Source organism: Gossypium hirsutum, chromosome A01 (assembly GCF_007990345.1).
Source record: "Gossypium hirsutum isolate 1008001.06 chromosome A01, Gossypium_hirsutum_v2.1, whole genome shotgun sequence".
NCBI classification, from domain to species: domain Eukaryota; kingdom Viridiplantae; phylum Streptophyta; class Magnoliopsida; order Malvales; family Malvaceae; genus Gossypium; species Gossypium hirsutum.
In genome coordinates, this window is record NC_053424.1 from 116,891,521 (window position 1) to 116,905,678 (window position 14,158).

The 14,158-nt window shown below is 31.5% G+C and overlaps 2 protein-coding genes and 1 long non-coding RNA gene across 3 annotated transcripts; 2 read left to right on the forward strand and 1 right to left on the reverse strand.

The window, feature by feature from the left end:
• The first annotated feature begins 441 nt into the window (after positions 1 to 441).
• On the forward strand, positions 442 to 2,149 carry LOC107925601 (cytochrome P450 94C1-like). Its single transcript, XM_041114755.1, has one exon. It carries the CDS (start codon positions 527 to 529, stop codon positions 1,286 to 1,288), a length of 762 nt encoding a protein of 253 aa, XP_040970689.1. The 5' UTR covers positions 442 to 526; the 3' UTR covers positions 1,289 to 2,149.
• On the forward strand, positions 1,328 to 1,996 carry LOC121218654 (cytochrome P450). The gene has a single exon (XM_041096223.1). It carries the CDS (start codon positions 1,328 to 1,330, stop codon positions 1,994 to 1,996), a length of 669 nt encoding a protein of 222 aa, XP_040952157.1.
• Positions 2,150 to 10,331: 8,182 nt separating the features above from the next.
• LOC107925527 (uncharacterized) lies at positions 10,332 to 11,462 on the reverse strand. The gene is made up of 2 exons (XR_001692020.2): positions 11,007 to 11,462; positions 10,332 to 10,670 (listed from the first exon to the last, which is right to left on the reverse strand). It is a non-coding gene; the product is annotated as an uncharacterized lncRNA (long non-coding RNA).
• Between the last annotated feature and the right edge of the window lie 2,696 nt (positions 11,463 to 14,158).

The following is a 14,158-nucleotide window of genomic DNA, read 5'->3' on the forward strand; positions in this document are numbered from 1 at the left end:
CAAGTAAAGGTATTTATACAACAAAGAATACTTTTACTGCCAACAATAATAACAGCATTAATCCATTGACTGCTGACTTACAACAAACTTAACAAACAATATTTATCTTTAACACCGATAAACTTAAGGAATTTATCAAAAATAAAAGTATTTAAAAATCAAATCTATGTTGAAAATCCATAGTAAGTCTTCTCAAAAACATTGATTATTTTTTTCCTCCACCCACAAAGTGGATGGTTGATATTTTAATAAGAATAAAATCACGTGGTTTGATTGTCCTCGAATTTACATAAGCGAATACAAGTACTGTGGCATTGTCAGATACCCCCTTAGTAACTAACTTTTGTTGTTTTAGCATAAAAGGTAGGGTATATTTTTTCCATTATTTTATAAATATTTCTTTTTAATTCCACTAAAAAAAAACTATTAGTACACTTTGAATAGCTCCTTTATAACAACATAAATTTTCCACTGTCTGATTGGTACGACCTTCAATTCAATTCACAATCTCTTTTATCCTTCTCTAATGGAGCTTCAAGCTTCTTTGTTCTTCTTGATCCTAATATTTCTTTTATATCTCTTGTTTTCTTTATTGATCAAGCCAAAACTATGGTGCAACTGTGAGATTTGCAGTGCTTATCTCACTTTAAGTTGGTCAAAACAATTCAAAAACCTTTGCGATTGGTACACTCACTTGTTAAAAAACTCTCCTTCAAAAACCATCCATATCCATGTCCTTCGTAACACAATCACAGCAAACCCTGAAAATATTGAATACATGCTTAAAACCAAGTTCCATAATTTCCCAAAAGGGAAACCTTTTTCTATCATCTTGGGTGATTTCCTTGGTCGTGGTATATTCAATGTTGATGGTGATTCGTGGAAGTTTCAAAAGAATATGGCATCAATGGAGCTTGGGAAAACTTCAATATGTTGTTATGTGTTTGATATCATCAATTGTGAGATCAAAACAAGGCTTGTTCCATTATTATCAAAACAAGACCAAGTTTTGGACTTACAGGATGTGTTTAAAAGGTTTTCATTTGATGTTATTTGTTGGTTTTCTTTTGGGATTGATCCTAGTTGTCTTGAGCTTTCTTTACCCATGTCGAAATTGGCTATGGCTTTTGATTTAGCTTCGAAATTATCAGCTGAAAGAGCCATGAATGTTTCACCACTTGTATGGAAGATCAAAAGAGCGTTGAATTTAGGCAGTGAAAAGGAATTAAAAAGGGCTATTGAAAGGATTAATCTTTTAGCTAAAGAAGTGATTAGCCAAAGGCGTTAAACTGGGTTTTTGAATAGTAATGATCTTCTTTCTCGTTTTATGTCTATTATTAACGATGAAACTTATTTGAGAGACATTATTATAAGCTTTTTATTAGCTGGTCGTGATACTGTAGCTTCGGGTTTAACAAGCTTGTTTTGGTTATTGTCTAAGCATTCAAATGTTGTGTCGGCTATTAAACAAGAAGCTGATCGTATCATTGGTGAAAACAAGGAGTTGACAAGCTTTGATCAAATGAAGGAACTTAATTATTTACAAGCAACAGTGTATGAAAGCATGAGACTCTATCTTCCGATTCAATTCGATTCCAAATTTTGTCAAAACGACGATGTTTTACCTGATGGCTCGATTCTGAAGAAAGGAACTAGGGTTACATATCATCCATACGCCATGGGACGTATTGAAGAGATATGGGGTGAAGATTGCTTGGAATTCAAGCCAGAAAGATGGTTGAAACACGACGGCATTTTCTTCCCTCAAAACCCTTTCAAGTACCCCATTTTCCAAGCCGGATTCAGGGTTTGTTTAGGGAAAGAGATGACTCTTTTAGAGATGAAAATGGTGACGCTTTCACTCATTAGGAGATTTCAAATCGAATTACTGACACCACCATCACCGGATCAACATCCACGGTTCTTGCCGGGATTGACCGCAACTTTCAGCGACGGACTTCCTGTCTTAGTACGAAACATCCAACCTCAACCATAAACATCATGGTAAGGTGAACCAATTAAACAATTTGCAATGTGATGTACGATTTAATGGCCAATATGTGGTTAAGGAAAAGGTGTTTATATGTACACATATAATTATTTGTCACTCGTTACGACATATACATATTAGATCGATCTTTATCTTGTACAAAATTATGGGTGGTTAGTGTTTCCTTTCATCTTTTTTAATTGTAAAATATAGATTGGATTTTTGTTCTCCAATTATTGCACCTATCTTTCTTACTTCTTCAATTCAAGTAAAGAGAAAATATCATCTACTCATCTATATTAGTTATTAGATTGTATTTTACTTTCTTTATTCAAAAAATAGATAAATTAATCCTGGTACATTAGATTTTTATAATACTATTATAACTTAAACAGCTTGAATTGTTGCATCTAATCCAACCCAATTTCATATTTAGACACAAGTTAAATGCAACAGTTTGAGGTTTTTAAGTTACAACAGGTTGGGTGAACATATCAAGTCAGTTAAAAATTATGTCGTTTCTTAAATTAATGTCACGTTATTAAATTAATTTCATCTCATAAAATTAACAATATTTTTCATCTGCTATAAAAGGGTAAAAGTACTACAAAGGCCCTATATGTAAGATTAAAGAACAAATAAGTCATCCTGTTAAAAATTTTATCTATTTTTACTGTTAAAAACTAGCCATTATACGTCAGCATAAGGTAAATATGACATGTCACATGTCTAGTTACTATATCAACCCACCAATTTTTAACATAACAAATGAATGAAATTTTAATAGAAAGATCAATTTGTTCTTTAATCTAACGTATAGAGACTAATTTGCATATTTTTTGAGTAGAGAGAATAAAATGTAATCTAACTCCACGCTATAAAAGGGACCATTTAGATTTTTTTTAAATATATAAAGACCTAATTTTGAATATATAAATATCAAAATACACTCCATGCTATAGTATAAGAATATATACCGTAATAATTTGATCATTTCCTTGCATTAGCAAACCCCATGAAAATCAGAGACAGCTGTGGTGAACTAAGCTCAGGGTCAGACCAAATAAATCCAACAAAAGCAGTAAACCCTGGTCTCATCTATGACATCAACGAGGATTTATACATTAGCTTCCTTTGCAAACAAGGGTACGATACCAGAACCATCACTTTACTCATTGGTGGCAAGAAAGAATACCACTGCTCCAGTTTTAAACCTGGACGAGGCATTGATGGTCTTAACTATCCTTCCATGCATATATATCTCAATGGTACAAACCCTAATATCTCAGCTGTGTTTCATAGAATTGAGACCAATGTTGAAGAAGGGGATTTGGAATACAATGTTAAAGTGGCATCTCCAAAGGAACTATCTGTTGTTGTGATCCCTAAAACGTTGAAATTCAATGGGATTAATCAAAAGAAAACTTTTAGGGTTTTGGTGAAGGGTGGTGAGTCAATGATGAATGGGACTGAGGCTGTATCGGCTACACTTGAATGGAATAGTAATAAAGGGCATAGTGTTAAGAGCCCTATTGTTGTGTTTAAACAACATTAGTTTTTTAATTTTGTTGTTGGTTTTGGTATTTGGTTAAGGTTTGTAGGTAGAGAGCACTAAGAATTTATTAGTTTACAGTGGATTCCCATTTTTTATATATTAGAATTATTTACCTCTTAATTTTATGTTTGTTTGTTTAGACTTAAATTTAAATTCAAGCCAAATAAAAATTGAATCGAAACTGTAGGCCAATTTTAGCCCATTTACATCAAAACTCAATTTAGCCTTACTTAACTCACCAAAATTAAACCCAAAACTCAAAATATTAACTACCAAAAGCCCAATTTACATCAAAACCCCAATGGCCCAAACCCTAAGCCCAAATCAAAATAAAAAAAACCCTAGCCCACAACTTAAACTTTTCTCAACTAAATCTTAGCTTTTTTCACCACCAACTCCACTAGCCACACCTTTTCCACCACCAACTCCACTAGCCAATCCTTTTCCACCACCAACTCCACTAGCCACACCTCTTCCACCACCAAATCCACTAGCCACACTTGCTCCATTACCTACTCCACTAACCACACTTGCTCCACCACCACTTGTACCTACAAATGAAGATATAAACAATAAAAAAATATTTTGTAAATGGCCATATAAGCCTTCTCATATTTTGTATATGGGGAGATTTTTTTCGAGAGTTTTTGGGAGAGAAAGTTATTGTAAAGGATTTTTGGAGAGGTTTCTTTTTAAAGTGATCAAGGAGAAGAGTTATTGTAAAGGCTAGTTTTTGGAGAAGCTAGTTTTTTTGGGAGATTAATCAAAGATCAAAGCAAAAGAGGTTTCTTTGTCTATTCTCATTTTAAGTTCTTTGTTTACTTATTGTTTTCCTTTCAATCTTATTTTGTTTCTTTTATACAAAAGTAAAAAAAAATAAAAGGAGGAAGCTTACCCATTTTTACCGAAAAAGTTTTTTTGAGGTCCGGCTGCCGTGTACGGTGGCGCCGGCGGTGGTCCGGCGACCGGACGATGGCCGACCTTGTGGCCGAAAATCACCCACCCTCTCCGTCTCTCTCTTTTTTTATTATTATTATATTTCTTAATATTATATTATATATATTCTTTTAATATATTAGGTATATTTTAAATTCTATATTACGTATATATATTTTATACTATTTTATGTATATATCTTTAATATTATATTATTTATATATATATATATTTTTTTTACATGTTATCTTATGTATATATCTTAACTATATTATGTATGTATTTTTAACACTATATTATGTACATATTTTTAATATTATCACGTATTTATTTTTTTATATATGTACATATTGATGTAGTATTATTAATAGTATTGATTTTTAAACATCATTATTATTTCTAATATATATATTATGTACATTTTTTATTTCTATTTTATTTTTTATTTGTCAATATTAATTATTATTATTATAATATTTTGATATTTTAATATTTTATATTTTAATTCACATCATTATTCGCATTTTTTGACAATAATATTCTTGGATTTTTTTTTACTATCATTTTAAAAACTTTTTACATTTTAATTTTAAGAATAAGGCAATGTACCGATTTTAACATTAAGTCATTGATTTCATCGCTATGTTGGGTGAAATTAATCGGCTCGTGTTAAAAACGGGACGTCCTTCTAAAAAACAAAAAAACTTGCAACTTCTCATTTCCTTCAATCGGATCACACTTAAATGTCAAATTGAATTCGTATTTTTGAAAATCAAGACAACATGTGCTTAATAAGATACCAATTTTGGGCGTCGCGAGGGTGCTAATACCTTCCTCGTGCGTAACCGACTCCCGAACCCTAAATTTTCTCTGGATTTTAACGTAGACCTAAACTCAGCCTTTTATTTGTTTTAATAAAAGATCTAATAGGTGTCCGATCACACCTAGGAAAAAGGATCGGTGGCGACTCCCTATTTATTTCAAAAATCAAACGTCAAATTTCAAAAAAAAATTCAATAAATCGCCACAATTAGCGACCAAACTAAGCTAAAATTTTTACGTCGCTACTGAAACAAATCTAATGATGGATGCTAGAAATTGACGTGAGCATATTTTGTAGGATGCAAAATAAACTAGGGCATCAACATAAAATTTTACTTATATGATATTTATTATTCAAAAGTTTGATTGAGTTTGTGTTACTTATTAATTGAGTTGTAGTTCAATTCTTTGTTTTAAGTACTAAATAAAGAAAATTTAATTCCATGTTTAAATGTTATAAAATTGAGATACACTATTAGTAGAGTTTTTAGACTCCACAAACAAGTTAAGAAATTGACAAATATATTATAGAGATATAGTAAAATATTAAAAAAATAGATATTTAAAAGAAATTACTTTATTGAAATACACTGGAATGACAATAACCATAGAAAGCATTTAACTTTGAAAGGCACCATCAATTTTCAAATTAAGAGTCCGTTTGTTTACATGTAAAAGGTTTTACAGAAAATATTTTCTGTATTTTCTTGTGTTTTTTTCACAAAAAATAACTTGGTCAACAGAAAATGACTTACAGGTCAACGTAAAATAAGCTTTTTTTCTGTAAAATGACTTACCCATTTGAAAAGCGTAAATCATTTTCCGGAAAAGAGCTCATCTGTAAATAATTTTATTTTTATATAAAATGAAGTTAAATCAAGCTTAATATTATTATATTGATAATAAATTTTATTTTTATATTTAAAATATTTAAAATTATTAAAATATTATATTTTTCAATATTATTAAACATACATATTTATTTATTTATTTTTAGTCACATAATAAATTACTAATATAATAAATATAATTTATTATTTAATAAGTTATTTAATATTTCAATTTTATTTTAATAATAAATTTTAAAAATAATAATTTTAAATAATATTATTCACATATTATTGAAAATATTCAATATTAATATTTTAATAATAAATATTTATTACAATTATACATATATTAATAATAAATGTTTTGTAGTATTAAAGTTAAAATATATCATAAATCTATGTACACTTCACAGATTTGCAATTTAGTTTTTGTACTTTTATTTTCAAGAATTTATTCCCTTTACTTTTCAAATTTAAAAATCAAGTCCAATTGTTAACATTGTTAATTTTTTTTTGTCAATTTTGTTGATGTCATATTTTTAAATAAAAATATTCATTTGATAGTCATGTAATTAAAAATTGACATTGTAATAAACCTGAATTTAACATAATATTTTTAATATATGTAAAAACAATGTAAAATATGAAATAATAGATACAAATAAATTCAATTAAACAATAAAAAAAAAGAAAATCTCAAATGTATGTTTGTTTCATTAAAAACAACTTTTATGAAATATTTTTAAGAAATCTACTAACCAACAGAAAATATTTTACACAGATTCATCCAAACACTGAAAAATATTAGCTTTTCTAGAAAAGTAAATCATTTTCCAGAAATTATTTTTCGAAAGTCATTTTCAGTGAAACAAACGGAGCCTAAATCGAATGAAAAAGCCATCCTCAAAGCGTTGCTTATAACATAGAAGTCACTCATTCTAATGTGAACCCAAAAAATATTATATTCTATTATTATATATATCAGTAAATTGACCAATTACCACATCTCAATAAAATGGTTAAAAGCTAGTATGCTCATTGAATATCCAGTACCTCCACTACATTCTTCCCTACACCGAGTGGCATTGAAATCTCCCCCTTCAGACCATACTCCACCAAGCTCGTCTTTCCAGGTAATGTGATTCTCCTATAGATTTATTGGACCTTCCGTCTCGCAAGGGGCATAAACATTAACTATAACACAATCAAAACCTTTTTTTACCCTAATGCTTTTGAGAAGAATTGCTCTATTTGATAAGCGTTAGGCATCCAATGTGAAACAATCGACATTCCAAATAATGAATAAACCACTTAATTTACCTTCAGACTCGACAACAACAAAACTAAAATTATCATTATATCTGGTGAGTCACTAAATTAACTAAAATTACGATAAAGGCAAGCGCACCTGTCGAATAATAGTATAGCTATGGTGAGTTAGGAATATTGTATCCACAAACACTAAAAGTACTAGTAATTATTATCTTCTTATTATCTAGCCGATAAACTAACGAAATTATTATTAATCTAAAATTAACTAAACTAATTACTAAGAACACAACAGAAAACGAATTGGGAAAATACTTGAAGAAAACCAATGAGATGGACAATACCCAAGAAAGAATCCACCTAGACTTCACTTATTATTCTGAATCTAAATTAAACGATTTATTCACTTGTGCCTTGATTTATAAAAATCCCTAAATTATGTTAATATCCCTTTCGAGAGTAAGAACAACTAACTCTAGGTTGATTAATTGAAATCTCTTTCTAATTAAAACACATATTGTCGTATTAACTCGATCTATGGATTCCCCTATTAGATTTGACTCTAATCCGGTAGATTTATATCTTCCTATTTCTAGGATTGCAGGCAACTCCACTCAATTATGCCAGATCTACTCTTAAACAGGGACTTTTGCTCCTCTGAAATAAGAACATCACACTTGAATTAATATTCTAAAAATATTAAAGCAAGAAATAAGCATACATAATTGAGAACAAGAATAAAGTATTTATCATGTAATTCAGAAAATCAAATAATAAGATCCATCATAGGTTTCATTTTCCCTAGGTATCTAGGGAATTTAGTTCATAATCTGGGAAGGAAGCATCTCAAAATTAGAATAACAACAAGACATAAGAAACCCAATAAAACTTCGAAGGAAATTTGAATAGAGATCTTCAATCTTGAAAGAGATTTGCTTCTGAGTTGATTCCGACGGCGTCCTTCGAATAATTTCTTCGTTCTACTCTGCGTCCCCCCTTTGTCCTCTTCTAGTATGTATTTATAAACTTTAGAATGCTCAAAAACTTTATATTTTGGGTTCTTCTCTGTATAAGAGAAATAGGGTTCAAAATCGACACGGGCTGGCACATGGGAGTGTGGCCAGCCTGTGTGTCTCACACGGATGTGTGCCAAGCTGGTGTGAAAATGCCCAGGCCATGTTGTTCCTAAAAATAGCTCTTTTTGTCCGATTTTGGCTCGTTTTTCTCTCCTTTCACTACTCTATGCTCACATAAGTATAGAAACATAAATTTAAAGGATTAGGAGCATCAAATTCACTAATTTACATGATAAATCATCCAAAAACATGCCAAGTATGAGATTAAAACATGTTACTTTTATGGTTTATCAATAACAAAACGACCCGATGAAATCCGTCGACACCTTTTCTAGTTTCGATTCTTATACCATACACATATTGACTTTTAACTCTCCAGTTTCAAAACATCACATTTAACTTTGCTACCCAAACCTCTGAGATCATCTTCTAACATATTTGCATTGACCGCCCTATCTTCACCTTCATCCTTACTACTATGTTGAGAGACCATTCATTAATAGCATCCTCGGGAATCAAATCAACCTCCAACAAGTTAGTTGTTCCTGACAACACTTTCTGTATCTCCCCATCACCCTTTTTGGTTGTTCCCAAGCCAACCTTAATCTTTTTTTCCGTTGGCTAAGTCCACGTCAACTCCTTTTTCTTCCTACATCGTCAAAATTTTCGACCCTTCATCTTCAATCAAATCCATGTTTTTCCTAGTGTACCCACATTTATTCACTAGGATAATAGGTTGGCTTCTAAGATCACAACCTCTTAGACCTCCATACCACATCTTAAGCTTATGATATCTGAGACTCGGTCTTTTCTATCAGTGAGCACTTGAATTTTACCCCTGCAAAAAGAATTAAAACTTCTAGTGTCTGAATCAACAACTAAAACTTGACCATGGTGTTGGTCGATGCTGTCATAAAGCTCTAAGTGTGTAGAGGAATCCCATAACATGAATTTTGCTAGTATTTCCATCCATCATATCCAGGAATTTTGCAATAGATAACTCTTATTCACAGCTAATAACTACCATTGTACCATATATTCTTTTGACTACTACTTTACCTGAATTTAGATTATTCATGAAGTTTGCAATATCCTAAATTGGCTTGTACTCCAAGCACTATCCAACCAAACACCGCTCCAACCAATGTAAGTTCTAATTTTTAATAGAACCCTTGATCTCATTAAGGATCTCACCTTCTTTGGTCGAATGAGACTATTCAAGTCTCAGTCCTCCTCCTTCAGGTCATGACTTCACACTAGTCCCTATACATTTTGCCTCTTTAAAGCTTTGATTGTAGTGTGAGGCCTTTTTCTTCCTTTGATCCACCTTCTTCCAATATCTATCTCCAACATTGTATCTAGCAATATTTACCCTCAGAGAATGTCCGTATAACTTGAACCCATGCAAACGGTTAACTGCTTTGTACGCATCTATCTCACACGAAAATTTGACAAAGCCAAATCTCTTCCCGTTCTTATTCATTTTTTAAAGTATGAAGACATCCACCACCTCTCTATGGTATTCAAAAATCTTCCAAAGGCCTAACCATTTCATCCTTGGAAGGATATTTAGGATGAAGACAGTTGTGATCTTTCTCGCCATTTTTCATGCTGGTGGAAGTGGAGTAGATGTAAGAGTAGTGCTTTCCACGTTCATATATTGCATACATAAATTATTATATTAATCTGATGTGACAATAAATATATTTATTCAATTATTTAAACTCCGTAACTGAATTAATATCAAAGTTTCATATATATATATATATATATATGAGAACAACAATTTAAGTTTTATATATGTAATTGTATCAAATTAAAATTTATATATAAATATATAAATTGGACCAAAATCAAAGTTAATATTATCATATTATAATAAGAAATGGGGTAGGATGCAAAACATATAAGAAAATACCAACCCTATCAAAAGTGGTGTAACGGGCCAAATTTGCCCGGGCCCAACAAGCCCAAATCAGAGAAAAATAAAAGCAAATAAAACCAATTAAAATTACAACCCAAAAAAAACAAATTGAAGGCCCAGTGGCCCAAAAATTAACCCAAACCCTAACCCTAGGGTTTCCTTGTACCCTGTTGCCTCCACATGCTGGGTCAGCACGCTCGTCCCTCGAAAACCACCACCTCTGGCACTGTTTGCACCAAAATAGCAGCTCCTGCCTCGTTGACTTTGCCTGCAAGAAAAGAAGAAACAGAAACAGAACAAAAAAGGTAGCAAAGAAACAAAAGCAGAAAAGGAAACAGTAGCAGAGAAACAGCAAAATAGAGCAGCATGAACAATGATTAAACAATAGAAAAATAGTGACTTGTATTCTTGGTTATAAAAGGCCCGAGACCCGATTGTAATTTTCTATGGAGATTTTTGAATTCGAAACATTAATTGAAACAAAAGTAAAAATTACTAAAATGTGGTCCATTCACTGTTTTTCTCTTTTATTTTCCTCTTTTATTTCTTACTTATTTTTTATCTATTATACTAATATACAAAACAAAAAGGAAAGATCTCTTACCTGCCGATTGGCGCCGATCTAATCGGTGGTTGCTTCTCCATCCAAGGGCAAACAGATCCATGGGAATCCGGCTAAAGCTTCGACGGAGGATGGAGGTGCATTTGGCACCACTGTAGCCCACAGATCGGCTAAAGAGAGAGGGGCGGTTGAGAGTATTTAGAGAAAAAAGGATTTTTGAAACCTTTTTTAAGGAAATAATCGGCCGAATGAAGGTTTTAGGGCAAAGTTTAGTGTATATATAGATGTTTGAAACGGTGACATTTTAAGCCCTGAATGTTGGCATTGAAACGGCGTCGTTTCACGACGCAATCCTACCACCCGGCCCGCATAGGCGCCAGGATCCGCGTGTTTCCAATTATTAGGATATTTGTGCGAGAGGTCCCTCCGCCTTTGTGTACGCTACAATTTCGCCCTTTCTTTTACTTTATTTATTTTTATAAATCTGGCTGCATAAGTTATTTTCGATTCCATTTGGGTCCACGCTGAAACAGTGCATATAAGGGTTGGGATATTCTCCCAATCAGTCCCTCTTTCTTTGCGCGCGTTCCATTTGGGCCCTATTTACTTTCTTTTTTTTTAAATTCGTCTCTTTAATTTTATTTCATTTTTAATTCAATCCTTAACCTTCTAATATCAAATTGTTTTATATATTTTGCTTATTTATTTTTTTAAAACATATACTTTATTTTAAACAGTTTTATACATTATTTATTTTAGATTTTTTTTACATATTAGTTCTCTTAAACTATTTTATGTATCATTTATTTAAAATTGATTTATAGGATTCATTTCAAATTGTTTTATTGTATATTATTTGAAGTTATGTATATATATATTTTTTAAAAACTAGTTACTTTAAACAGTTTTATTGCATATTATCTTAAATTATTTTATAAATTATTTATTTTACGTTTTTATATATATACTATTTATTTTAAGCTTTTACATATTATATATTTTAAATTTTTATATATATTATGTAGTTCAAATTATTTTATATGTCATTTATTTTAAAAAATTTTATATATTGTTTATTTAAAACCATTTTATTATTATTCACTTTAAGTTTTATATATATATTATTTATTTGAGACTTTTTTTTATTCGTTTTGAATTGTTCTTATACACTATTTATTTTAAACCATTATTTACTTGAAATTGTTTTATATTATTTTATTTATCTCATTTTCTTCGATTGTTAATATTGGGATTTAAATGACATATTTTATGTGATTATTGTCATTATATGTATTATAATTCGTTTATTTGTATTTTCATCTCATTGTCACTCACTTGTATAATATTGTATTCATGTATCATTGTTCCATGCTCATTACTATATTTTTATTTCATGTCATCGCATCGTGAATTTGGCTCCAATGTATTTATCCAATATAGATTGTTTCATTTTACTCCAAACAAAATAAACTCACATTGCGAAGTGTCATACTCGCTATATTTCAAAAAAGAAAATTTTCTAAATAAGGTAATATTTCGCGTTTTAGGAAATTCGATGAATCATGCCCTAACTTACGGGGTTTTCGTTTTCTCGTTAAACTTAAATGGTCAAATATCCTTTTTAAGTTCCAAAACACATGAAGTTTCAATTAAAATTAAAGACAAACTTGCGCTCGGGAGTTCATGGTATCGCGTCCTAACTTACGGGATGTGATACTCCAATATCTCGAGACGAGGAAATCTTTAGCAATTGTTTTGATCTAATTCAAGCATTTTTAAAATCGACGTTAATAAAAAGGATCATATTTTAAATCTATTCCCGATTTTTAACTTTCGACATTAAGATACTAACTAATCAACTCGGTACCAATTTTAGGCGTGACGAGGGTGCTAATCCTTCCTTGCACGTAATCGACTCCCAAACCTATTTTTTCGAGTTTCATAGACCAAAAACATCATTTTAATAAACTAAAACATTTTATTAAAGCAAAGGTGATCCGATCACACCCAATAAAGATTGGTGGCGACTCTTGTTTTAATTTTCATTTTCAAACAAAGTCGATTCTCATTTTTGGAAAAAATGGTTTCGACAGCTTGGCGACTCCACTGGAGATTTTGAGAGTCGAGCCATAAATTGATTAATTTTTGTCTTTTGTCTAAATTTGAAAATTCATTTTAACTTTACGATCCCTTCATTGCATTTTATTCTGTGGTTTTCGTCATTTTGTATGATCAGCTTATGGTTCGAGTTTCTTAGTATACTTTTGAGCATCATATTACATAATTAGACGATTTTACCCTTTTAAGTGAGAGTGAGAAACCAGTCCTTCATGAGGTTTTCACCTCCATATAGGGTGGTGGATTGCTTTCGGGATACATCCGTACCTACGCCTTCGTGAGATTTCCATCTCCGTATAGTCATAGGGAAATGTATTCCCCTGAATCGAACTCGGTCTATATGAGCCTATAATGGGTGAAGATCGAGGAATCTACTGGTTCAAGTACCTTATCTTTAGAACCAAACCACATGTAGTGACCCATAAGAGCTCACCCTAGATAGAGCCACGCCAAACCCTAGCGGTTACCTGAATAGGTACTTGATTATTTCTTGTTTGCTTTAAGTTCTATTTTTTTGTATATAATACTGACTTGTTGTGTTTTTCTGTTATTGCATGGCATTACATTACAAAAAAGGTGTTGATTCACGTTCGGTTACTAGATAGAAGAGCTTAGCATAGAAAAAGGGTTTCTTGGTAGAGTGGAGGATAATGCAGCTGTCCGAATATGGTTCGAAATGACATAGCAATAAAAAGGTGATAATTTGACTGAAGGGTACCACTCGAAATTGTGGGATTTTACTCGCATCAGTGTGACTCAAAATGACCTGCAAAAATTAAAAGAGATATGGAACGGTTGGAACGATGAGATCAGGTAGTTATTTTATCATAATTACAGAGACTTGCCCTATTTACTCGAGGTGAAAGTAGACAAACGCTTATTCCGAGCTCTTGCCCAATTTTAAAACCCCACCTACAATTGCTTCACTTTTGGGAAAGTTGATTTAGTACCTACTGTGGAAGAATATATGGCCTTACTTCGCTATCCAAAGGTTAAAGTTGACGAGGCCTATTCCAGAGCTGCTAAAGTCCTACCCTTTGTAAAGAGACTGATGAATATCATGGGGATGAGTGAGC

Coding starts and splice junctions, on each gene's coding strand:
- LOC107925601 (XM_041114755.1), top strand. CDS start 527: ATGGAGCTTCAAGCTTCTTTGTTCTTCTTGATCCTAATATTTCTTTTA.
- LOC121218654 (XM_041096223.1), top strand. CDS start 1,328: ATGTCTATTATTAACGATGAAACTTATTTGAGAGACATTATTATAAGC.